Source organism: Delphinapterus leucas, chromosome 2 (genome assembly GCF_059928025.1).
Source record: "Delphinapterus leucas isolate spDelLeu-1000000601 "Yukka" chromosome 2, BTC_Dleu_Yukka2, whole genome shotgun sequence".
Lineage (NCBI taxonomy): Eukaryota > Metazoa > Chordata > Mammalia > Artiodactyla > Monodontidae > Delphinapterus > Delphinapterus leucas.
In genome coordinates, this window is record NC_143130.1 from 133,725,007 (window position 1) to 133,752,881 (window position 27,875).

At 35.8% G+C, this 27,875-nt stretch overlaps 1 protein-coding gene across 1 annotated transcript in view; it reads right to left on the reverse strand.

The window, feature by feature from the left end:
- Positions 1-1,743: 1,743 nt before the first annotated feature.
- Positions 1,744-27,875, reverse strand: part of TXNDC16 (thioredoxin domain containing 16) — a 126,805-nt gene continuing 100,673 nt past the window's right edge. Inside the window, exons 18-20 of the mRNA XM_089907707.1 lie at positions 24,781-24,941; positions 21,949-22,139; positions 1,744-17,546 (exon numbers count right to left, since the gene is read on the reverse strand). Of these exons, the coding sequence (XP_089763833.1) occupies positions 17,278-17,546; positions 21,949-22,139; positions 24,781-24,941 (621 nt within the window). The 3' untranslated portion in view covers positions 1,744-17,277. The remainder of the gene's footprint in view (positions 17,547-21,948; positions 22,140-24,780; positions 24,942-27,875) is intronic.

The following is a 27,875-nucleotide window of genomic DNA, read 5'->3' on the forward strand; positions in this document are numbered from 1 at the left end:
AACTTATTTGCCTAAGGCTCCCTGGACTTTGAGAGACCTTCCCAGTGGGCCAGAGTGTCCCTGAACAATGCTCAGGAGCAGGGAAAAACAGGGAAGTGTCCCCAAAATAAACCTTGAGGGTAGAAAGTTCTGATAATTTTTGGCTGAACGCAGCGCTGAGCTGATAGAGAAGAGCAGCAGGAATCCTGGGTCTCAAGAGATGGCAGATGTCAGAACTGCCTCAACCCAGCCTCAGGGGGCATTGGCGCCCTGGGCAAGAAGCTATGTATGAACAACGGGAGCTGGTCATTCAGAGATGTAACAGTTGGGGGACCCAGGCCTTCCCTTGGCATGGAGCTTCTCATTGAAGAGCTTGTGGGTCATCTTCACTTTGACTGGGGTGTGTCTTCAGACCAGCACCAATAAGAAGAACAAAGCAGAATAGTCATAACCCACCCCCTCATCTCCCACTTTCCCTCCTGTGCCAGAGACTGTGGATTGGTTACACTAATTTCCATTGCTGTTCCCCACTATAGAGCTTGGGAAACCAAATACACGTCTTGCTTCCCAGCTCTTTTGCAGGTAGGAGTGGCTGTGTGGCCCAGCTCTGGCGCAAGCATGATACACAAGCAGAAGTCTCCCAGGCGACCTCTGATTAAGACTTTGTTTTCCATATAAAAGAGAAAGACTATCTGGCACTGCCCTCCCTCCTCTTTTCCTGCCTGAATACATTGCTAGATGTTTGAGCCTCAGCAAGCATCTTGCAGTGAAGGGGAAACAAGCCATTACGTTATGGATAGCAAAGCAAAAAACAGAACTTAGTACTACCGTGGAGTCGTTATATCTACAGACTTCTTGTCACTTCGGTTAAATAAAACTTTACATGTTTAAGCTACTGTCAGATTATCATTATATGCAGTTAAAGCATTCTTAATTGATACAACATTCACGCCCCCAGCTGTATCCATCAGACACTAGTAACCACAAGTGATACATAGACTCATGGGGGAGGTCACCCTGAGCAGGACATCTGGTGGCGTGCTTCTCAGTACAGAATGGTGCTCTTAGGCATTGTACTCTGGGATGCCAGCGGGGTGTTCTTTTCAGCCAAAGGGCACTGTAGGTATAAGTATGCTCATTTTTAAAGTTCAGATTGGAGGAGCAAACTCCAATACTAAAGCAACTACGGACCACATTTATGATCAAATGATTCTTCCAGACCTCTGTGTGGACACTAAATATAGATTTAACCAGAGAATGAAAGAAAACAATTTTTTAGTGTTGTATATGGAAAGAAAAAAGTAAATTGAATAAAACTCATGTTCTAAGACAGGCATCTCAAACTCTAAAAGTAAGAAGTGAAATATTTAGGTCAAATAAAAACCAAATGGTTAGTAGTGGTTACCACTTGGTTCTGTAATTAGAGTTGGAGGGAAGTGAGACAGCTATTGCATTTTTTTATATTTCTGTATTCTTTGTTTTGTTTGTTTGTTTGTTTGAGGTACGCGGGCCTCTCACTGTTGCGGCCTCTCCCGCTGCGGAGCCCAGGCTCCGGACGCGCAGGCCCAGCGGCCATGGCTCACGGGCCCAACCGCTCCACGGCATGTGGGATCTTCCCGGACTGGGGCACGAACCCGTGTCCCCTGCATCGGCAGGCGGACTCTCAACCACTGTGCCACCAGGGAAGCCCTATTTCTATATTCTTTGAATTTTTGTTACAAGAATGTATTAATTTGCTAATGGGAAAAAATTTCTGATAAATAAACCCACCTCTAAGAAGGCATTTATCAGATGCTGACTATGCATTTTCCTGTTTAATCCTCAACACTATGTGATGGGCATTATGTTCACCAATAAAGAAATTAAGATGTAAAGATTTTAAGTAACTTGACAATATCACACAGCTAGTGATTGGAAGAATAAGGACTCGAAGATTCTTCAGTCCAAATCCAAAGCCCATTCTCTAAGCACAGTGCAATACTGCCTCTCCCAGATGTTTCTGGATATGTAGGTATTCTTAATTCCCTTTACCAAGCCTGAGAGTTTCTTTGAATGACATGTTCATTAGACTCTTTTTAAGGAAACTGTCTCCCAATAGCTTCCTCCCCTCTCTCCTTCCCTCGAGTATAAGTATCAATATCTTTAGAAACAAGAATGATCCTACCTTCTTTTAGTGTCTCGTTAGGGATTTACTTACCATTCACACTTGTCAAGACCATCTAAGGCTGGTGTATCCTTAGAGTCCCATCCTGGTAACTTTGGGGAAGAGATTTAAATGCATTGGTTACTCTCCGTACAAGACACCAGGCACTCAGAAGGAGTTTCATGGCACAAAGAACTGGGTAGCAGGTTATGTTGTTTCTCTAATGAGGAAATATGTTTAAATGTGAGGAAAGTTAATTCTTCAAAAATAGGCTTCATAACTATATAAAGTATCAACGTAAGAAACAGAAAATTCAGACTGTACCTAATGTCAGAGGAAATGAATGCTTTATTTGAATAAAAGGCTGGCGTGAAATATCGCCTACTGTAAGTCAGAAGGTCTGTCTGGAATATTTCACAAGACTCCAGATTCTGCATCTTTTTTTTATAGCTCTTGAGGCCTATATAAGAATTTGACCCTGGGGTTATCCAAACTAAATCTTGGATAAACTTCCATTAACGTATCTTAGTAAAAAAAGAATAAGGCATATTTTAAAAGACTATGAAATTACAACCATAAAGTGTTAGAACGTGAATCAACTCTAAGTGGGAGATAGGCTTGAATTCACTGCTTATTCAATGATCCAGTAATAGGTCATTTTAGTATTATTTTTACATATTGTATATAGTTAATTTTCAATACAAAAAGAAATATTATGGACAGAAAAGCCTTTACACGGCATCATCCCACTAAATGAATGTGAAAGAGACTCAGGTTTAATTCCAAGTTTTGCCATTAATAAACTATATGACTCCCAGACTGTTGTCTAAAGCTCAGACTTGCACACCCAGCTCCTTAACTCTACATATCTAGTTATCATTTGGTCATTTTTTCCCCTAGATTAATTGTACTGTGGTCAGAGAGAATGTTCTGTATCATTTTAGCCCTTTAGCAATTATTGAGACTTGCTTTATAGCTCAGCACATGTTTTTATAAACGTTCCATGTGTGCTTGAAAAGAATGTATATTCGGCAGTCAGGTAAAGTTAGATTAAGTTTATTAAATGACAGTTTAAATCGTTGATAAATTTTCTGCTGGCTCTATTAATTAATTAGGTGCTCAAAAATCTCATATGATGGCAAATATGTGAACTTTTATTAGCTTTGTGTCATATAATTTGAAACTGTTATTAGGTGATTACAGATTTACAATTGTTATAACTTACTGACAAATTGAACATTTTATCATTATGAATTGACCCTTTATCTTCAGTAATGCTTTTTACCTTAATGTCTTTCCTATCTGATATTAAGGCTATCTTATCTGACCAACTTCCTCTTACCTAGAATTGAATGGTATATCTTTTTCTGTCCTTTTACCTTTAACTTTTCTGTATATTTAAGTTTAACGTGTATCTGTATCTCTTATAAACTTCGTATCATTGACTTTTTGATCCTGCCTGACAATCTTTTAATCGGAATATTTGGTCCATTTGCATTTTGTTTACTAGCATTTCAGTTTAAATTGCTGTCTTACTTTGTGCTATTTATCCCACCTGTTCTATGTTTCATTTATTTTTCTTTCTTGCTTTCTTTTAATTATTTTTGATAGCTACATTTTTCCCCTCATAGTGAGAAAGTTTTCTATCCTTTTAGTGGATACTCTAAAAATTACAAAATGCATACTTACTGTCTGTTATAAGCTAAAATTAATCAGTAACTTTATCCATTTCCCAGGGAACTTAGGATACATTAACTCTATTGACTCCTTTCCCTACTCATATATTGTTGGTTAATATGTTAATTCCATCAAGTTTGCTCTTTTAAGTTTCGCATTTATGAGTGTTTTATACTCTGAGTGCTCATTTAGATTCACCCATGAATTTATCACTTTGCTCCTCATGCCTTTTTGCTTCTCTGCCCTCCCATCTGGGATCCCTTTCCTTCCACACGAAGTAAATATCCTGAATCTCCCTATTTTTCCTGATGGTCACTCTGTCTCTGCTATTCTGAAATGTCTTTAACTTACTCCTTTCTTTCAAAAAATATTTTCACTGGATATAAAATTCTGGGTTAGCAATTATTTTTCCTTCAGCCTTTTGAAAATATCATGCCAGTCTTTGGTTCAGTTGTTGTCTAGCTGCCAATGCTGTGGAGATAATCTGTCTTTTCCTCTGACATCTTTTAAGATTTTCTTTGCTCTGATGTTCTGTAGTTTCACTGTGTGGGGGTTTCTTTTTATTTAATCCACTTAGGGATTTATAAGCTTCTGAATTTGTGAATTGTTATCTTTCATCATCCTGGAAAATCCTCAGTAATTATCTTCTTATTTGGCATCTCTGCCCCCATTCTCTCTGTCCTCTCCTTCTGGAACTCCTATTAATCTTTAACAGATGTTAATCTTTCTCATTCCATCACCCTGGACTTTTAATCTCTTTTCTATATATTTCATCTTTTTGTCTCTCTGTGGTATATACTGAATAATTTTTATCATCTGTCTTCTAGTTACTACTCTTTTTTCAGCTGTCTTTTTTTTTTTTTTTTTTGTGGTACATGGGTCTCTCACTGTTGTGGCCTCTCCCGTTGCGGAGCACAGGCTCTGGACGCGCAGGCTCAGCGGCCATGGCTCACGGGCCTAGCCGATCAGTGGCATGTGGGATCTTCCCCGACCGGGGCACAAACCCGTGTCCCCTGCATCGGCAGGCGGACTCTCAACCACTGCGCCACCAGGGAAGCCCGAATTTTTAACCATAGATATTGTATTTTTATTTCTAAAAGTTCTATTTGGTTCTTCTTCAAATCAGTTCTGGTGACTTTTATAGTTGCCTGTTTTCTCCAGATAGGTTCAAACTTGCCTTTTATTTTTCCAGTAAATCCTTTAACACGTTCATCATAGTTAAAGTCTCTGTCTCACAATTGCAATATCTGGGTCATCTCTGAGTTTAGTTCTGTCATTTGTTTCATCACTTGTCAATGGATTTTTTCTCTTATTTTCTTTTTTAGGCCTTAGAATTTTTGACTGAATGCCACACATCTTGTGGAGAATAGTTGAGAGAGATAAATATTTACACATGGCCATTAGTGTGGGGGACTCAGTGAATCAAGTCAGTCAAAACGGGTTTGGATTTTATCATTTTACCTTTGGTGTACTACAGTCTGCATGTTCCTCCAGGGATGGGCTACACTCAGCTTGTACTTGAGTTAGACCTGGGTGCCAGAGGATGTTTTCCTGCTCCACCCTCAGCTTTGAGCAAGTCCTGCTTACCTGTGTCACCTGACAAACTTATGCCTCCCAAAGTGGTAAACTGCTCTTCTCACACTGATAGCAGATCTCTGCTTGGTATTGGCACAGGATCCTGGGCCCAAGAGGTTTTCTACCTCTCCCCAGGGACCAAAGGTGTTTTTCTTTTTTTAATTGGGGTATAGTTGTTTTACAATGTTGTGTTAGTTTCTACTGTACAGTGAAGTGGCGTTCAGTGTGCTATACAACAGGTTATTAGTTATCTACATTATACATACATAGTTATCTACTTTATATGTATATATGTCAATCCCAGTCTCCCAGTTCAGCCCACCCCCAACCCCACTTTCCCCCCTTGGTGTCCTTGTTTCTGCCTTGCAAACCAGTGCATCTGTACCATTTTTCTAGGTTCCACATATATGTGTTAATATACAATATTTTTCTCTTTTTGACTTACTTCATTCTGTACGACAATCTCTAGGTCCATCCACATCTCTACAAATGACCCAATTTCGTTCCTTTTTATGGCTGACTAATATACCATTGTATATATGTACCACATCTTCTTTGTCCATGTGTCTGTTGATGGACACTTAGGTTGCTTCCATGACCTGGCTGTTGTAAATAGTGCTGCAATGAACACTAGGGTGCATGTGTCTTTTTGAATTATGGTTTTCTTTCGGTGTATGCCCAGTAGTGAGATTGCTGGGTCATATGGTAATTCTACTTTTAGTTTTTTAAGGAACCTCCATACTGTTCTCCATAGTGGCTGTAGCAATTTACATTCCCACCAACAGTGCAAGAGGGTTCCATTTTCTCCACACCCTCTCCAGCATTTATTGTTTGTAGATTTTCTGATAATGCCATTCTGACTGGTATGAGGTGATACCTCACTGTAGTTTTGATTTGCATTTCTCTAATAATTAGTGATGTTGAGCATCTTTTCATGTGTTTGTTGGCTATCTGTATGTCTTCTTTGTTGAAATGTCTATTTAGCTCTTCCACCTATTTTTGGATTGGGTTGTTTGTTTTTTTGATATTCAGCTGCATGAGCTGTTTATATATTTTGGAGATTAAACCTTTGTCTGTTGATTTGTTTGCAAATATTTTCTCCCATTCTGAGGGTTGTCTTTTTGTCTTGTTTATGGTTTCATCTGCTGTGCAAGACGTTTTACGTTTCATTAGGTCCCATTTGTTTATTTTAGTTTTTATTTCTATTTCTCTAGGAGGTGGGTCAAAAAAGATCTTGCTGTGGTATATGTAAAAGAGTTCTGCCTATGTTTTCCTCTAAGAGTTTTATAGTGTCTGGTCTTGTATTTATGTTTTTAATCCATTTTGGTTATTTTTATGTATGGTGTTAGGGAGTGTAGCTGTCCAGTTTTCCCAGCACCACTTATTGAAGAGGGCTTCTTTTCTCCATTTTGTATCCTTGCCTACTTTGTCATAGATTAGTTGACCATAGGTGCGTGGGTTTATCTCTGGGCTTTCTATCCTGTTCCATTGATCTATATTTCTGTTTTTGTGCCAGTACCATATTGTCTTGATGACTGTAGCTTTGTAGTATAGTCTGAAGTCAGGGAGCCTGATTCCTCCAGCTCCGTTTTTTTCCCTCAAGATTGCTTTGGCTATTTGGGGTCTTTTGTGTCTACATACAGATTTTAAGATTTTTTATTCTAGTTCTGTGAAAAATGCCATTGGTAGTTTGATAGGGATTGCATTGAATCTGTAGACTGCTTTGGGTAGTATAGTCATTTTCATAATGTTGATTCTTCCAATCCAAGAACATGGTATATCTCTCCATCTCTTTGTATCATCTTTCTTTCATCAGTGTCTTATAGTTTTCTGAGTAGAGGTCTTTTACCTCCTTAGGTAGGTTTATTCCTAGGCATTTTATTCTTTTTGTTGCAATGGAGAATGGGATTGTTTCCTTAAATTCTCTTTCTGATTTTTGTTGTTAGTGTATAGGAATGCAAGTGATTTTTGTGCATTAATTTTGTATCCTGCTACTTTACCAAATTCATTGATTAGCTCTAGTAGTTTTTTGGTGGCATCTTTACAATTCTCTATGTATAGTATCATGTCATTTGCGAACAGTGACAGTTTTACTTCTTCTTTTCCTATTTGTATTCCTTTTATTTCTTTTTCTTCTCTGATTGCCATGGCTAGGACTTTCAAAACTATGTTGAATAATAGTGGCGAGAGTGGACATCCTTGTCTTGTTCCTGATCTTAGAGGAAATGCTTTCAATTTTTCACCATTGAGAATGATGTTTGCTGTAGGTTTTTCATACATGGCCTTTATTATGTTGAGGTAGGTTCCCTCTATGCTCACTTTCTGGAGAGTTTTTATCATAAATGGGTGTTGAATATTGTCAAAAGCTTTTCCTATGTCTGTTGAGATTATCATATGGTTTTTATCCTTCCATTTGTTAATATGGTGTATCACATTGATTGACTTGCATATATTGAAGATTTCTTGAATCCCTGGGATAAATCCCACTTGATCATGGTGTATGATCCTTTTAATGTTTTGTTGGATTCTATTTACTAGTATTTTGTTGAGGATTTTTGCATCTATATTCGTCAGTGATACAGGTCTGTAATTTTCTTTCTTGTAGTATCTTTGTCTGGTTTTGGTATCAGGGTGATGGTGGCCTCATAGAATGAGTTTGGGGGTATTCCTTCCTCTGCAAGTTTTTGGAAGAGTTTGAGAAGGATGGGTGTTAGCTCTTCTCTAAATGTTTGATATAATTCACCCGTGAAGCCATCTGGTCCTTGACTTTTGTTTGTTGGAAGATTTTTAATCAGTTTCCATTTCATTGCTTGTGATTGGTCTGTTCATATTTTCCATTTTTCCTGGTTCAGTCTTGGAAAGTTACACCTTTCTAAGAATTTGTCCATTTCTTCTAGGTTGTCTGTTTTATTGGCATATATTTGCTTGTAATAGTCTTTTATGATGCTCTGTATTTCTGTGGTGTCCATTGTAACCTCTTTTTCATTTCTAATTTTATGATTTCAGTACTCTTCCTCCTGTTCTTGGTGAGTGTGGCTAAAGGTTTATCAATTTTGTTTATCTGCTCAAAGGAGCAATTTTTAGTTTTGTTGATCTTTGTTATTGTTTCCTTTTTTTCTATTTCATTTATTTCTGCTCTGATATTTATGATTTCTTTCCTTCTACTAACTTTGGGTTTTGTTTGTTCTTCTTTCTCTAGTTCCTTTAGGTGTAAGGTTAGATTGTTTATTTGAGATTTTTCTTGTTTCTTGAGGTAGGATTGTATTGCTATAAACGTCCCTCTTAGAACTGCTTTTGCTGCATCCTATAGGTTTGGGATAGTTTTGTTTTTGTTGTCATTTCTCTGTAGGTATATTTTGATTTCCTCTTTGATTTCTTCAGTGATCTCTTGTTTCTTTAGTAGCGTATTGTTTGACCTCCATGTGTTTGTGTTCTTTATGGTTTTTTTCCTGTAATTTATTTCTAATCTCAATGCGTTGTGGTCAGAAAAGATGCTTGATATGATTTCAATTTTCTTAAATTTACTGAGGCTTCATTTGTGACCCAAGATGTGATCTGTCCTGGAGAATGTCCCATGTGCACTTGAGAAGAAACTGTAATCTGCTGTTTTCGGTTGGGATGTCCTGTAAATATCAGTTAAATCTATCTGGTCTGTTGTGTCATTTAAAGCTTGTTTTTCCATATTAATTTTCTGTCTGGATGCTCTGTCCATTGGTGTGAGGTGTTAATATCCCACACTATTATTGTGTTGCTGTCGATTTCCTCTTTTATAGCTGTTAGCATTTGCCTTATGTATTGAGGTGCTCCTATGTTGGGTGCATATATAATTATAATTGTTGTATCTTCTTTTTGGATTGATCCCTTGATCATTATGTAGTGTCCTTCCTTGACTCTTGTAACATTCTTTTTTTTAACGTCTATTTTATCTGATATGAGTATTGCTACTCCAGCTTTCTTTTGATTTCCATTTGCATGGAGTGTAATTTTCCATCCCCTCACTTTCAGTCTGTATGTGTCCTTAGGTCTGAAGTGGGTCTCTTGTAGACAGCATATATATGGGTCTTGTTTTTGTATCCATTCAGCCAGTCTTTTGTTTGGAGCATTTAATCCATTCACATTTAAGGTAATAATCAATATGTATGTTCCTATTACTATTTTCTTAATTGTTTTGGGTTTGTTTTTGTAGGTCCTTTTCTTCTCTTGTGTTTCCCACTTAGAGAAGTTCCTTTAGCATTTGTCATAGAGCTGGTTTGGTGGTGCTGAATTCTCTTAGCTTTTGCTTGTCTGTAAAGGTTTTAATTTCTCCAACAAATGTGAATGAGATCCTTGCTGGGTAGAGTATTCTTTGTTGTAGGTTCTTTCCTTTCATTACTTTAAATATATAGTGCCACTCCCTTCTGGCTTGCAGAGTTTCTGCTAATAAATCAGCTGTTAACCTTATGGGTATTCCCTTGTATGTTATTTGTTATTTTCCCCTTGTTGCTTTTAATAATTTTTGCCTTTAATTTTTGTCAGTTAGATTACTGTGTATCTCGTCATGTTTCTCCTTGGGTTTAATCCTGCCTGGGACTCTCTGGACTTCCTGGACTTGGGTGGCTATTTCCTTTCCCATGTTAGGGAACTTTTCTACTATCTCTTCAAATATTTTCTCGGGTCCTTTCTCTCTCTCTCTTCTCCTTCTGGGTCCTCTATAATGTGAATGTTGATGTGTTTAATGTTGCCCCAGAGGTCTCTTAGGCTATCCTAATTTCTTTTCTTTCTTTTTTCTTTATTCTGTTCTGCAGCAGTGATTTCCACCATTCTGTCTTCCAGGTCATTTATCCGTTCTTCTGCCAGAGGTATTCTGCTATTGATTCCTTCTGGTGTATTTTTCATTTCAGTTATTGTATTGTTCATCTCTGTTTGTTTGTTCTTTAATTCTTCCAGGTCTTTGCAAAACATTTCTTGCATCTTCTTGATCCTTGCCTCCATTCTTTTTGTGAGGTCCTGGACCATCTTCACTATCATTATTCTGAGTTCTTTTTCTGGAAGGTTGCCTAGCTCCACTTCACTTAGTTGTTTTTATGGGGTTTTATCTTGTTCCTTCATCTTGGACATAGTCCTCTGCCTTTTCATTTTGGCTATCTTTCTGTGATTGTGGTTTTTGTTCTGCAAGCTGCAGATTGTAGCTCTTCTTGCTTCCACTGTCTGCCCTTTGGTGGATTGGGCCAAAGGTTTTTTGCATTTACCTCTCCCTCAGAGGCAGTGTATCTTTGCCTGGGACCTGAAGGCAGGAAGGTATGCTCTCTCTCCAGCAGTGGTTAATTTTTTTTTACTCATACAAGAGAAAGGTCTGAGGAAGTAGGCAGTGTTTCATGTCTGTTACCCAAGATTATTAGATCAACCACTATCTGCATGCCTGTGTCACTGAGGGATGTCTTCTCACCAGGCTCCTGTCCCAGTCCTTCTCATTAGCACCCAGTGGAGGCTGGTGGAAAGGAGCTCCCAGGTGAATGTAAACTACTGTCATGTCAAGGCTCCTACTTCCTCTAAGCTAATACTTTAGTCCATACTTGGCCCTTAAAGAATTCTTTAAAATTTTAGCTGATTTCTGTTGGGAGACACTTCTTCATGGGTATCTCATGTTTGTGCATGATCTGTGAAGGGGCACTGACTGCCTTTGTTCTGTCTGGACTACCTTCTCAGCCTGGGAAAACAGAGATAGCATTTCCCTCTGGAAGAGAGACACTTTTGATTACTGTCTACTATAATGAAGATGTCTCCCTCCAGAGCCAAGGGGAAGCATGCTTAATACCCATTATAAAATATTTAGGTTCCTTGAGCTCAGGGTACCTTCCTGAAATGCAACCCACTGCATGTATAGGTGTTACCTGGCCTCTACTCATTGCCCTATAGGATTGGGGATCAGGGAACCAGCACAGATACTAAAACTCAGATTGATACTGTTTGGGCAAGTAATAAAGTCCCTTGTCTCTGATATAAGAAACTGTGGCAAGCTAACTTATAACAGAGTGAAATCTTAGAACTTTCCACATTTCTTCTTTACTGGCAGCCTCCTATTCTCTGCCAAAGGTGAAACAGTCCATGTATTCTGTCTCAGGGGCTTGTCACTCTGAAATTCAGTTCCTTTGGCTGCCTTCTCTTATGTGTAATAGAAAAGTTATGATTTTTTTTTCTTCTTAGGATGGGAGGAACATTCTCTTGCAGCTTTCTATATCTTAAATGGAAGCACAACTCCCAAGGTATACCTATTTAATTACTTTCTATTACCAAAGATAGATACTTATTGATCTTTGAATTTAATGTTCTGCTTATACATGCTTAGTTTTTAAAAGAAGCATAAGCTTGGGTAATGAACTCTAGGAATTCTGAAAAATGGCTCATGGAATATTTCATCACAAGGGCTGGAAACAATGGACCAAGGATGTTTACGTTCCAGCATAGGTGAGTCAGGAGGGGGTAAAAGAATCTGACTCATGATGAATGAGATGTTATACAGAATGTACATATGCACATGCCACCAACTCTTATAGAGAATCAGGGAGATATATAGGAAAATTACAACCACTTAGGGGTAGAGAGAGGGCTTTTGAAGGTCTTAAAAATGGACAGGAGGATGTGGTAGAAACACCTGTAAAGGAAACAAAGGCTAGGTAGAAGAACAGAAAGTGGGGTCTTGAGGATTCATAGATTTTCTGTTTCTTTGTTGTTTTTTTCCCTCTCTACATTCACTCTCCCTTTTCCTAATAAAGAGAATCTAGATTTCTCTTGTGAGGTTCACCTCTTCTGTATTGTGAAAGTCTGGCTAGGGCTGACATTTAAAGTGCCTAGTGTTCACCTAGCCAACATTCCCAGGACTCCCTGAGTCATGAAAGACAGAAAAACAGCTGGAACTGATCCATTACTGAACTGTTAGTTCCTGCTACATAGATCCCAAAACAGCTTTGGTTCCTAGCTTTTCAAAGCATAGCTTCATTCTGTGAATTACCCAATATTCTCATTTTGCTTAAGTTAACCAAAGTTGAATTTCTCTTGCTTGCAACCAAAGAACTTCAACTGATACAGGGAAAGTGGTCCAATAGAGGGCATGATAGAGGCCAAAAGAAGCTTTTAAAGGTAGCCTGAAATCCAGATACTTTATTTAAAAGTATTAAAAGAACACATATTAATAACTGTCAAAATTGCTGGCTATGGTACAATGACTAATTGATTTCATGTTTTTACGTGCTTGTAGTTAATGGTTAGGCTGATGATGTTTTATTACTAAGAACTATAGAGTTCACTCTCATATCTCCCAAGTAAGAAATAAAAACAAATGAGAACTGAAATAATACACATTACATGCTCTAAGAAAAACATCTAGGAAGGGGTGCTGGGAGGAGCAATAATCTATGTTACAATGAAATATACAGTCGACCCTTGAACAATGCGGGGTTTAGGGGAGCCAACCCCTGAACAAACAACTTTACAATTACCCCTCCATAACCGCAGTTCCACATCTAGATTCAACCAACCACAGATCCTGCAGTACTGTAGAACGTAGTGAAAGAAATCTACATATAAGTAGAACCACACAGTTCAAACCTATTTTCAAGGGGCAACTATATATATATATATATATATATATATATATGAATATTATTATATATAAGGGAATCATTATATAACAGTATATCATATATATATATATCTTACTCTGCATCCTTTTTAGGGTTATTTCATTACTTTTTGAAAATATTATAAAAGTAAATTTACCATTTTGCCACGGACTAGTTTAACACAGGGTTATTCAACCTTGGTACTATTGATATTTGGGCAGGATAATTCTTTGTTGGGGGGGCAGGGGAGCTGTCCAATGCATTGTAGGGTGTTTACTAGCATCCCTGGCCTCTAATAACCCCATTATATGCCAGTAACACCCCTATAATGCCAATCAAAAATGTCTCTTGAGAATGGACTTGAGGACCTGGGGAGGGGGAAGGGTAAGCTGGGACGAAGTGAGAGAGTGGCATGGACATATACACACTACCAAATGGAAAATAGATAGCTAGTGGGAAGCAGCTGCATAGCACAGGAAGATCAGCTCAGTGCTTTGTGTCACCTAGAGAGATGGGATAGGGAGGGTGGGAGAGAGATGCAAGAGGGAGGAGATATGGGATATATGTATATGTATAGCTGATTCACTTTGTTATACAGCAGAAATTAACACACCGTTGTACAGCAGTTATACTCCAATAAAGATGTTAAAATAAAATAAATTTTAAAATGTCTCTTGACATTGCCAAATGTCCTCTGTGGGGGAGGGGAGGGGGCAAAATTTTTCCTGATTAAGAAACACTGGTTTTTAACATCATGACTACAATAAGACAAATACAACTGCCAGCTCTATGATTCCACTGTGGAATCAATTGTGATTAAACTAGAGTTACATTCATCTTTTAGTTTAAAATGTATTGTGGCTAGAACTAAGTAAATTATGCCAGTTATTGTTTAGAGCTGAGCTGTCTAATACCATAGTCACCAGCCACATGTGGCTAACAAACACTTGAAATGTAGCTACTCTGAAGTGAGATGTGTAGTAACTGTAAAATATGCACTGGATTTTGAAGACTTGATATGAAAAAAAGAATGTAAAATAATTATCATTTTTATGTTAACTGAACAATTTTGGATATACTTATTGGGTGAAATATATTAAAATTAATTTCACCTGCTCAGTTCTACTTTTTTAATAGGGCTACAGAAAATTCTAAATTACATGAAATGGTGCATTATATTTCTATTGGACCTCACTGGTCTAGAAACTTGAAATAATTTAGTATTACTTGTTTTTAAAAAATTAATTATTAACAAACTTTTTTAGAGCAAGTTTAGATTTCCAGCAAAACTGAGCAGAAAGTACAGAGCATTCCCATATAATCCTTGCCTTCCACATGTCCAGTCTCTGACACTGAGTTTTTAATCATGAATTGGTGCTGAATTTTGTGAAATATTTTTCCTGCATCTATTCACATGTTCATGGTTTTTCTCTTTTAGACGGTTGATGTGATGTGTTACATTAATTGATTTTCAAATGTTGATGCATCCTTGCCTACAAAGGATAAATCCCACTTGGTCATGGTACATAATTTTTTTTGTATATTGTTGGATTCAATTTGTTGACTATTTTTGCATCTATGTTCATGGTCCATTGTTGATCTATAGTTTTCTTGTACTTTGACTGGTTTTGATATTAGAGTAATGCTGGCCTCATAGAATGAGTTTAGAAGTATTTTATTGGCTTCTATCTTTTGGAATAAACTGCAAAGAATTGGTATAATTTGTTCTTTAAATGCTGGATAAAATTCCCCAGTGAACACATCTGGGCATGGTGCTTTCTGTTTTAAAACGTTATTAATGATTGATTCAACTTCTTTAATAGCTGTAGGCCTATTCAGATGGTCTACTTCTTCTTGTGTGAGTTTTGGCAGATTGTCTTTAAAGGAATTGGTCCATTTCATCTAGGTAATCAAATTTGTGGACACAGAGCTGTTCATAGTGTTCCTTTAATATACTATTATAATCCATAGGATCTGTAGTGATGTTTCCTCTTTCATTTTTGATATTAGTAATTTGTATCTTTTTTTAACTTTATTGGAGTATAATTGCTTTACAATGGTGTTAGTTTCTGCTTAATAACAAAGTGAATCAGTTATACATATACATATGTTCCCATATCTCTTCCCTCTTGCATCTCCCTCCCTCCCACCCTCCCTATGCCACCCCTCTAGGTGGTCACAAAGCACTGAGCTGATTTCCCTGTGCTATGCAGCTGCTTCCCACTAGCTATCTACTTTACGTTTGGTAGTGTATATATGTCCATGCTGCTCTCTCACTTTGTCCCAGCTTACCCTTCCCCCTCCCCGTATCCTCAAGTCCATTCTCTAGTAGGTCTGTGTCTTTATTCCCATCTTCCCCTAGGTTCTTCATGACCTTTTTTTTTTTTTTAGATTCCATATATATGTGTTAGCATACGATATTTGTTTTTCTCTTTCTGACTTACTTCACTCTGTATAACAGGCTCTAGGTCCATCCACCTCACTACAAATAACTCAATTTCGTTTCTTTTTATGGCTGGGTAATATTCCATTGTATATGTGTCACATCTTCTTTATCCATTCATCTCTCGATGGACACTTAGGTTGCTTCCATGTCCTGACTATTGTAAATAGAGCTGCAATGAACATTTTGGTACATGGCTCTTTTTGAATTATGGTTTTCTCAGGGTATATGCCCAGTAGTGGGATTCCTGGGTTGTATGGTAGTTCTATTTTTAGTTTTTTAAGGAACCTCCGTACTGTTCTCCATAGTGGCTGCATCAATTTACATTCCCACCAACAGTGCAAGAGTGTTCCCTTTTCTCCACATCCTCTCCAGCATTTACTGTTTCTAGATTTTTTGATGAGGGCCATTCTGACCGGTGTGAGATGATATCTCATTGTAGTTTTGATTTGCATTTCTCTAATGATTAATGATGTTGAGCATTCTTTCATGTGTTTCTTGGCAATCTGTATACCTTCTTTGGAGAAATGTCTATTTAGGCCTTATGCCCATTTTTGGATTGGGTCTTTTTCTGATATTGAGCTGCTTGTAAAGTTTGGAGATCAATCCTTTGTCAGTTGCTTCATTTGCAACTATTTTCTCCCATTCTGAGGGTTGTCTTTTCATCTTATTTATGGTTTCCTTTGCTGTGCAAAAGCTTTGAAGTTTCATTAGGTCCCATTTGTTTATTTTTGTTTTTATTTCCATTTCTCTAGGAGGTGCGTCAAAAGGGGTCGTGCTGTGATTTATGTCATAGAGTGTTCTGCCTATGTTTTCCTCTAAGAGTTTTATAGTGTCTGGCCTTACATTTAGGTCTTTAATCTACTTTGAGTTTATTTTTTGTGTATGGTGTTAGGGAGTGTTCTAATTTCATTCTTTTACATGTAGCTGTCCAGTTTTCCCAGCACCACTTAACGAAGAGGCTGTCTTTTCTCCATTGTATATTCCTGCCTTCTTTATCAAAAATAAGGTAACCATATGTGTGTGGGTTTACCTCTGGGCTTTCTATCAGTTCCATTAGTCTACATTTCTGTTTTTGTGCCAGTACCATACTGTCTTGATTACTGTAGCTTTGTAGAATGGTCTGCAGTCAGGGAACCTGATTCCTTCAGCTCCATTTTTCTTTTTAAGATTGCTTTGGTTATTCAGGGTCTTTTGTGTTTCCATACAAATAGTGAATTTTTTTTTTCTAGTTCTGTGAAAAATGCCAGTGGTAGTTTGACAGGGATTGCATTGAATCTATAGATTGCTTTGGGTAGTAGAGTCATTTTCACAATGTTGATTCTTCCAATCCAAGAACATGGTATATCTCTCCATCTATTTGTAGCATCTTTAATTTCTTTCATCAGTGTCGTATAATTTTCTGCATACAGGTCTTTTGTCTCCGTAGATAGGTTTATTCCTAGATATTTTATTCTTTTTGTTGCAGTGGTAAATGGGAGTGTTTTCTTAATTTCGCTTTCAGATTTTTCATCATTAGTGTATAGGAATGCAAGAGATTTCTGTGCATTAATTTTGTATCCTCCTACTTTACCAAATTCGTTGATTAGCTATAGTAGTTTTCTGGTAGCATCTTTAGGATTCTCTATGTACAGTATCATGTCACCTGCAAACAGTGACAGCTTTACTTCTTTTCCGATTTGGATTCCTTTTATTTCTTTTTCTTCTCTGATTGCTGTGGCTAAAAGTTCCAAAACTATGTTGAATAATAGTGGTGAGATAGTATTACTTTTTAATGAAATAAATTCTTAAGTCTATCAAATAAGCCAAAAATACTTCAGAAAGCTTTCCACAGCCCTATGAAATTAGCTGACTTTTGAGCATCATAATTCTTTATTATCATGCCTGAATTGTTTTTTGGCTTCTTCAAACCAATTACTTCTCTTCCAATGCTTTGTTCTCAGTGTTCCAGTACGTTCATTTCTGATTGCTGATTTATCTTCAGGCTGTTCTTTATCATTTTCCTGCACATCAGTTTCTTTTATACACTCAGGAACTTTCCTAGTAGGATGCTGTGATGTTGCAGCATCCATCATACTTAGAAAATCATAAGCAGGCAGAGGAGGTTTCCATTTCTGAGCAGGTAAAATTTCTGGAAGAAGGACAGAATCAAGGATTAAAGATGAACAGATATAAAATCTCATCACATGAATATACTAGAAAATGTTTTATTTTGCAAAATATATTTGTAGGAGTAAAGGTCTTATCAGTTTTCCTTATCTGAGCAAAGCTATTTTTATTATCATAATTGTCTAAGAAGCTTGATACATTTGTCACTATTAGACATTTTTCATATATTACATTTACAAGCTATTCTATTTTAAATAAAGATAAGTATTAATAGGAAAAACACAAAAGGTCCATAATCTCACTGCCTGTTAACCCTTGTTGAGGTTTTAAAAAATAGCAATATGTGTAATGAGATTACACACAGCCAGGGACAAGTTAAAATGAAGAAGTCTTTTGCTTCCCTCCCTATCCCTGTCTTTATCCCAAAGAACTATAACTATGAAACATTTCAGAAAAAAAATTTGGAATATACATAGAGATTTATTATTTAGACAAGTATTTCCTTACATTTTAAAGCATTTTCTGTTTTGGAAGATTTGATTAGCATCCTTTGCACATACTTGATGAAAAAAAAAGTACATTTTATAAAAATAATTATAGGCAAGAAATCATTTAAAATTGCTATGGAATCAACTGTACTATAAACAACCAGTGATTGGAATCATGGCAGTGAATCTTAACATTATTTTAAAACATTGGTCATTAAAAAAAGAAAATGAATTTACGCTGACAACATATATATGAGATAAACTAGCTTTTCTCCATTTAGAAAACAGATTTCACACAATTTCAGAGTTTAGTTGCCTATTTGAAATACTATTTGAGAAATAAACTATATATAAGGAAATGTGCAAAGTAAACATTTAAAAAATAAATTCCAGTGAAAGAATCTATGCACTGGTACATGAAAAGAAAGTAATGCTCAAAAATAAAAACTTTAGCATCTCTCATAAATCAAATAAAAGCTTAGGACATTTTAAGAAACTTTAATTTCCTAGAGTAGATTAAAGCACAAACGAAAATCTGCATCAATATATATGTATATCTATACTCTACTTATTGATATATGATTTCTTCACTCAGACTCAATTATATGAAATCCATGGTACATCAGCAGGGTATTAAATTTAGGCTACCCTTGTAATTGATGTTTCAAATTACAGTGTTGCCAGGTTAGCAGACTCAAAAGTGACAAACGGATAAAACAGTTTCTTGAATATAATGACTAGGTAAGAAGTAAGAATAACTATACTTTGCAATATGCAGATAAAGCATCTTTAAGAAAAGTCCAATTTAAAGCACAGCAAAGATTTAGCAGTATTTATTTTTTAAGGTAAACACTGCAGCCTAGTGGTCTGAGATGATGACAATGTGCCTGAAACTGGACATCCTAATTCTGCTAATTATTTCCTGAAGGAGCTCTATAAAGATCTTAATGTTTTCAGTTACAAATAAAACTGTACTCTCATCACATATGGGCAATAAAGACATTATTATCAAATTAGTAATGATAATAATAATAATCGCCAACATTGACTGAGGCTTTACTATATATCAGGCATTATGTATTTAATCCTTACAACCCTACGAGGAAAGTACAATTATTATCCCAATTTTATAGGTGAGAAAACCAAGGCCTAGAAAGGTCAGAGAACTTGAACAAAATGAAGTGTAAGTCTCAAGTAAGAATAGCCAGTGGTGACAGTTTCACAGAAATTAAGATGTGCAGCAAGCAAGGTGAGGCAGGGACTGGTGGCACCATGTTACAGATTCAGGCTATTCTAAGAGTGGCTGCAACATCCCTGTCTCAGATCTGTCTCCCAAGGTGTGGTGAGAGCAGGTCCTGGCAGCACAGAAGACAAGCCCCAATACAGAAAAGTCCTGCTTGGACTTTTGCTTCTTCCCTATTCCCAGAGGCTGCAGGAATAAATTAAGATCAGGAGCAGTGATACAAAGAAGTAATGGAAACCAGAGGTATTAACATAATTGCAATGGAAGAAATACCAGTCTCTCAGGAAACTCAGAAGAATAATTCTGATTCTTTCCTCTACTAATGGTTTGAGTTGAGGAATCAAAGCCCCCAAGGATGCTGCTTGTAGGAAAGGATCTTTACATGAAGAATAATAACACTTTAGGTTTTACATTTTAAAATGTATGCCTTTGCATACTTAATTTTGATTTTTAAAATAACTGTGATGTAGTCAGAGTAGGAACTATTAATCTCCTTTTATAGTTGTAAAGGAGGGCACAAAGAAAAAACTTGCCTAAAACCACAGTTAGTAATCAAGGAGGCTGGGTCAGAAGCTCAGGTTTCTGTGTCTTTGAACATCACACGACCTTTTTTAAAGCAATTCAGTTGGAGAGGTATTCTGGCCTGACTTACATATAATCCTATCTGACTTAGAGTCCCCGAGGCCTCTGTGTCACAGCAACTGCAAAATGACAACACTCAACTGCTTCTATAAAATAGCAATGCAGATAGAGAAGAGAACGTAGACTATCTGAAGAGCTCAAGAGCTACAACCGAAAGGACCCCTATGTTGTGTGGCTAGAATGAAGAAGCCAACATTGAGTGATAACAACCATAGAAAGGCTTCTTTCAGATTATGGAAGACAAAATAGTCAATTTAATTACTTTTTTACATATCCTAGGAAAATGTTAAAACTAATAAATTATCTCAGAAAATTAAGACTTAAAAATATATACATCTAAAAGGACCCAGAAAAGCCAAAATAATCCTGCACATGAAGAACAGAGTTGGAGGATGTAAATTTCCTAATTTAAAACCTGTTACAAAGATGCTGTATTCAAGAGAGTGGGGCAACTGCCATATGCTATCTGTGTACGTGATAGAAAAACATGTACATGAATGTTCATAGCAGCATTATTCATAATAGCAAAAAGTGGAGACAATGTACATGTCCATCAACTGCTGAATGGAGAAACAAAATGGGGTATATCCATCCAATAGAATATTATTCATCCATAGAAAGGAATGAACTACTGATTCATGCTATAACATGGATGGTCCTTGAAAGCCTATGCTAAGGGAAAGAAGCCAGACCCAAAAGGCCTCATGTTGTATGATTCCATTTATACGAAATGTCCAGATTAGGCAAATCCATAAAGACGGAAGGTACATGAGTGGTTGTCAGGGAATGAAGGGAGGGGAGAATGGGGAGTGAGTGCTAATAGGTATAGGGTTTCTTTTTGCAGTGATGAAAATGTTTAAAATTCAGTAGTGGTAATGGTTGCACAGCCTCGTGAATATACAAAAAACCCATCAAACTGTATACTTTAAAAGGGTGCATTTTACGGTATGTGAATTACATTTCAATATACAAATACCTTTTATAGACTATTTAAACACAGTAATTTAGTTAAAACTGCCTAACTTAACAGAAATGAAGTAGATAGACCTCCTGGGAAGAACAGGTGTGCTGCAATGATTGGCACTTAAAACAAATAAATTCAAGAATCTGATTAAATATACATAAATATACATAATGACAGACTCACACAATGCATGCTGGCTGAGAGACAGTGTAACACTGAATTGGAGTTTATATACCAGAACTGTGTGTATATAAATATATAAAACTGTGTATATAAATATATATATATATATATATTCACAGTGTGTATACATATATATTCACACACACACCCTTATTTCAGAACTCGGTCATGAACAGTGTCAAAATGTTATTATAATATAGTTCATTTGGTTTCCAATAACAAAATCCTCAGAAGTACCTTAGGAAACTTTTCATTACATCAAATTTCACACTATTTCCTCAACAGACTAATGATCTAGATGATTACATGTTAACTAATTTAAATTATATCAACAGGCCTGTTGTTGTCACAATTGTATATAAACTAACACACATCTATACCACAGGTATAAATCCACATAGGTTTTAGAAAAATAGGGAGTATGGCATGTCATAAGCCAGCATTATAAATTCTGGGTCAAGATCTATTTTCTTGTGGTTCAAAATTCTGGCTCTGGAGTACAATAGAGCCATGTTGAAATCCAAGCTTCCTCATTTACTGGTTAATTATATGACTTTGAACTAGTTACTTAACTCTTCTACAGGTAATGATAGTTCCTATGACTCTTGTGAGAATAAATGAGATAATGCATGTGAATCACGTAGCTTTGAGCCAGACACCTACTGAGCATTCAATAAATGTTAGCTATTATTATTAAATTTCATATGACACTTATTTTCTGTGGGTAATAATACCTACCATATAGGAGACTGTCCCATGGACAATGCTATCAGCGTATTAATATTTAGAATACTTACAAACATTACAATTCAACTCATTCTAGCATCCATGAGCGATAATTCAAGTTTAAAAAAAATCCATGAAACAAAATATAAAATTGTGCACATTAAAACAGGAAACTTACTGATATGACTTTCTAGTCCTGCTTCTAATTTTTTCAGCCACAATAAAAGGTTCTGTTCAGTGATAGCCTGGTCTGAAGGAAATGCAAATACTTGGCCGCCTGAATGCAGATTTACCACAGCAAGAAGAGGAAGGGGAGGTAGGGTATCAAAATATGCCTGCAAGATTCCTCTCCCCACGGGAGTATTCTTCCTATAAAAGGGAGCAACTGAACACGTTAATTAATATTTCTTTCTATAACAAAATAACAAGAACAACAGTTTGTAAAACATATCAACCTTTAAACATAGTATCATGCCAGGAAGTTTATTTTATGAAAATATGTCCTAAAAATCAAGAGGTCTGTAACTATGTTAATAGTAACCAGAGTCATAAAAAGTTTCTTTTAACATAGGGTACTTACTGTATTTCTCTTAGGAGAAAAAAGGCAACCAATGAGTTTTAATGAAAAATGTAGTCCAAAGGCTTGTCAATTTTGTCTCAATACAATCAATACATTCCTTCCAAAGTTTAGTCAAGTATCTGAATCACATGTCAGCTCAAAAATTAAATGGCTACAAAACTATAAAATAACAAGATACTCATAATAAATACCCCTTTTCCAAATAAAATTGTCTCTTTCCTCAGGATTAATTTCAAATTAAAAAGATTTTTTAAAGTATTCATACAAGGAAACCACAAGTTTAAGACACCTATTTTTCCTAATACAGCACATTCCACATTATGGAAAGAACTATTTCACTCTGAGATAGCTACAAGGATAATTACCTGGGAAAATTGTGTTTCAAGTAGTAGGCTGTACTGTTAGTAAAGTACAGGACAGTACTTTCACAACAAAAGTGTACACTGCCCCATTTTTTCCAATGAGTTAAAAATGAAATGTCTTTCATCTGATGACTTTGAACAATGGATAGTGTATCTAAATATGTGAACTGTGTTCAGAGACATTAAATGTAATAACACAAGCCAAACATCTAGAAAATATACCAGGAAATATTGTTGGTAAATGCACTGATAATTTTCTGTAAAGTTTTAGGCTGCATTTTTAAAATACAGAAATACAGAAAAAGGAATTAAAGAAAAATGCCAAAATAACACAATGTTTATTTTTCTGTATTTGCCTAATTTCCCTCAATGAACATCCATTACTTTTAAAATCAGAAAAATTATTATCTTTAAAAATTTATTGTATGACACCAAAAACAAAGGCAACAAAAGCAAAAATAAACAAGTGGGACTACATCAAACTAAAAAACTTCTGCACAGCAAAGGAAACCAACAAAATGAAAAGGCAACATTCAGAAGGGGAGAAAATATTTGCAAATCATATATCTGATAGGGGATTAATATCCAAAATAACTAAAGAACTCACACAACTCAATCACAAAACAACAATTCAATTAAATAATGGACATAACTGAATAAACATTTTTGCAAAGAAAACATACAAATGACCAAAAGGTACATAAAAAGATGCTTAACATCACTAATCATCAGGGAAATGCAAATAAAAACCACAATGAGATATCACCTTACACCTGTCAGAATGGCTATCAACAAAAGACCACAAATAACAAGCACTAGGGAGGATGTGGAAAAACTGGAACCCTTGTGCACTGTTGGTGGGAATGTAAGTTGGTACAGCCAGTATGGAGAAGAGTATGGAGGTTCCTTAAAAAACTAAAAATAAAGCTACTATATGATCCAGCAATCCCACTCCTGGGCATATTATATCTGGAGAAAAACATGGTTCAAAAAGATACATGCACTTCCAATGTTCACTGCAGCACAGTTTACAATAGCCAAGACATTGAAGCAACCTAAATGTCCGTCAACAGAGGAGTGGATAAAGAAGATGAGGCACATATATACAATGGAATATTACTCAGCCATTAAAAAAATGAAATAATGCCATTTGCAGCAACTTGTATGGACCTGGAGATTATCAAAGTAAGGGAAGAAGTCAGAGAAAGACAAATATCATATCATATGATATCACTTATATGCAGAATCTAAAAAAAATGATACAAATGAACTTATTTATAAAACAGAAACAGACTTAGAGAATGGAATATTATTCAGCCATGAGAAAGAATGAAATCCTGCTATTTGCTACAACATGGATGGAATTTGAGGGCATTATACTAAGTGAAATAAGCCAGAAAGAGAAAGACAAATACTACATAGTAGTATCACTTATATGTGGAATCTTAAAAAAAAGTCAAATTCATAAAAACAGAGTAGACAAGTTGTCAGGGACTACAGGCAGGGTGGGGGAAATATGGAGAGATTGGTAAAAGGATACAGACCTTTCAGTTGCAAGATGAATAAGGTCTGAGGATTTAATGTATAACATGATGACTATAGTTGATAATACTGTACTGTATCATTGAAATTTGCTAAGAGAGTAGAACTTAAATGTTCTCACCACCCCCCAAAAGTTTATATATATAAAACAAATATGTGAGGTGATGGATGTGTTAAATAATTAGATGGAAGAATCTTTTCACAATGTATACATATATCAAATTATCACAATGTATATTTTAAATATCTTACAATTTTATTTGTCATTTATACCTCAATAAAGCTGGAAAAAAATCACACAGCAAAAAAAAAAAAAAAGAATTTACTGTAAAACAGAATTCAGTCTAAAACAATGTCATCTTAGACAATCTGAGGGAGTTTAGTTACTAAAATATCATGATAACATACACATTGGTCCCATAATATATAACTCCACAAGTAGAGTTTCATTCCCTAATGAAAATTTAATAATAATTATACTTTCTTTACCTTTTACGTATTAAAAAATAAAAAAATATATACTTACAGATTTAACCAGCAAGGGGTAAGTGAATCCAAGTGTTTCTCTTTTAGCAGCGTCAATATTGCTTTTTTATGCTGAGGATTTATGCTGCCATCGCTGAATAAAATGAATAATGGTTTCTGAAGTCTTAAATAAGTGGGAAGATTTTCCACAGTGATTTCTGGCTGTTTAAAACAAAAAACAAACCAAGAAAAATGGAGAATTATAGTGTATAAAGTAGAAAATAATGTTCAAATCACTCTTGCAATTTTAGTTTGTAAAATGTATTTCAAACATTTTCATTTAAGTGGAGATTTTGCTATACTGATTAATAACTATGAATCTCAAGAGTTTTTTAAATTTAAACCCATTTTGTCTTAAGAATGAGTTATTTTCAAAATAAAACTACTAATAGAATTTGAAAACAAATTAAAGGAGCTCCCTGTTTTACAAGGATGTAGCACTTCTAATAATTTCTTATGCTAAAATCTGGATCAGACTAGCCAACATACACATGACAAATAAAATTCTTGTTATATCTTTATAAAATTTTTGAAAAAAAACATAAGCTGAGCTTTAAAGATATAATCTTTTAACATCTATGATTACTTAAAAATTAATAAAATCTTACTTTGTTTCAAAATTATGAGTTTTTAGCATAATTAAAGTAATTCAATAATATGCTAAAACAAATTTTAAAAGTCTTATTTCTTTGGGGTTTAAAATAACAATGAAAAAATTTAGTAAGAAATAAGAAATCTTACCCTTTTATTCTTTTTATTAATTAAAAGAGAACAACGTTTTTTATATATTTGTAGAAGACAACTTGTCTAGGCTGTTATTAACAAGAATTGAAAGAGTAACAAACAAAGTTAACATATTCAGGATTAAAAATAGCAGTGACACTATATATAAAATAGATAACTAATAAGGACCTACTGTATAGCACAGGGAACTCTACTCAATACTCTGTAATGGCCTATATGGGAAAAGAATCTAAAAAGTGGATATATGTATATGTATAACTGATTCACTTTGCTGTATACCTGAAACTAACACAACATTGTAAATTAACTATGCTCCAATAAAAATTTAAAAAAGAAAATAGCAGTGACTTAGAATATTAAAGGCTTCTACCATTTTCCATTTTTAGTACCACATCTACTAATTCATCTTCTGGATGTACTTATGAGCTGGATTAAATCTTCCTATATCATAAAACTAATCCCCTGCTGACAGATAAGGAAACCAAAGACGAGAAGCTGACTTGCTGAAGTCACACAGCTAAGCAGGAGGAAGAGTTGAATGAAACTAGCGCTCAGGCATCCTGTTCACCAGCTTCCCATTTCATTGGATCACACTAGAAATCCAAATGAACAATTTTTTTCATGGTGCCGACCACCTCCGATTCATCCCCAAACACCAAACTCTGGCACATACTTTTCCGTACTTAGTTCTCAAAACCACTTTCCTCTGCCAATTCTCATTTTTCTTTAAATTCTTTCTCTTTCACACTAAAAATCCTCTTTTCACACCTTCCTCTTTCATGATTTAAATCTTAGATCCCTTCTTCTCCAAACTCCCCTGTGTTGTATTCTTGTATTAACTATCATCTTTTCTCTTCTACGTGAGTTACGTCCCCTTCCTAAAACTGACAGATCTCATCAAGCCAGCAGAATGGATTTGACGAATCTGGTGCAATGGAGCCATCACTGCTCAATTCAAAAATTTATTGAGAACTTCAAGATCTTATGCTGGGTACTGAATCAAAAAGAAGTAAGATGCTTACCCTGCCCTCAAAGAGTTCATAGTTTAGAGAAGGAAAGAAGTATACAAACTGCTGTGATCCAAGAAAAAAATTAATGTGTGACACTAAGGAAACCTATTGGTTCTAAATTAAAACTAAAAAACAAGTTAGGGGAGCTCATGGGTGATTTTAGGAAGTGGTATTTGATCTGGGCCTTGCATAAGGAATAAGACCTTGCAAGATAGAGGTGTGTGCTTAGAGCGGGGATTCCAGATACAGGGAGCATCATGAGGGCGCAGACAGGTGTTAAGGCATGCAGAGTATCTGGGGAACAGTGAGAGTGAAGCATACCAGACTTAGGCAGGCAAAAGGCAAATGTGGCTGTCAAACCAGAAGGGAAAATGACTCCACAGGCTTTCTAGCTCTCAGGAATACTGAGATTTTGTATCAAATGAGTGACATGGTTAGGCCTGTTTCAGATGACTAACTGGAATATGAATTTGTGGAAAGACAAGCTAGTGACAGGCACTGCTCTTTCCTATGTCAGGAAAGAAAGACTAAGAGCTGTGTGAGTTTAGAGGTTATGATTAGAAACAGAGTTAGGAATCATCAGCTGGTATGACAGTAGAAGTTATGGGTATAGATAAAGTCTCCCAAAGAAAAACATAGCAAAAAAAGAAAAAAGCGTTGAAGATGTAATTCTAGAGTGGCCAGAGGGTTGAAAGTGTACCTAGAGAGGATTGAATTGCAAAAGCCAAAGGAAGAGAGAATTTTAAGAAGGAAAAGCACAATCAAGAGTTTTGATTGCTATTCAGAGGTTAAGAAGAAACAGAAAAGGTCATCAAATGTGGTGCCTGGAAGGTGACCTTTGGCTATTTGAGTATGTAAGAGACTATAATTGTGTGGGTTCTGATATTCTTAACTTATTCATGATAAGAACATAAAAAGGAACTCCATGTATCTGAGAAAAGTGCTAAACATATTACCTAACAAATAGTTCTAAGTGTGACAGCCTTGGATATATCATTGCTTACTTATGATATTTACATAGCAAATTATCATGTATTTCAGATTTGGGCACTATTTACCTGGACTAATTTGTCATCAGGTTCATTAAAATAAAAGTTCGATGTTCTGTAAAAAATGTTAACCATCCGGCCATCCACTCCTCTTTCCTATCCAGAGTTAAGGATCCAAAGTCCTTCTGGTAACTAGGTGTAGGCCAGGAGACAGATTACTGCTAGCTGGCTACTGTACACAGTCACTGATGCTCTAGACATAAAGCTCCAACACAAAGCAGCACTGAGAAATTTAATAACCACTTGAAGGTTTTAGAATTTATGAAAAGATCGTAACTAAAAGCAAAATAAAT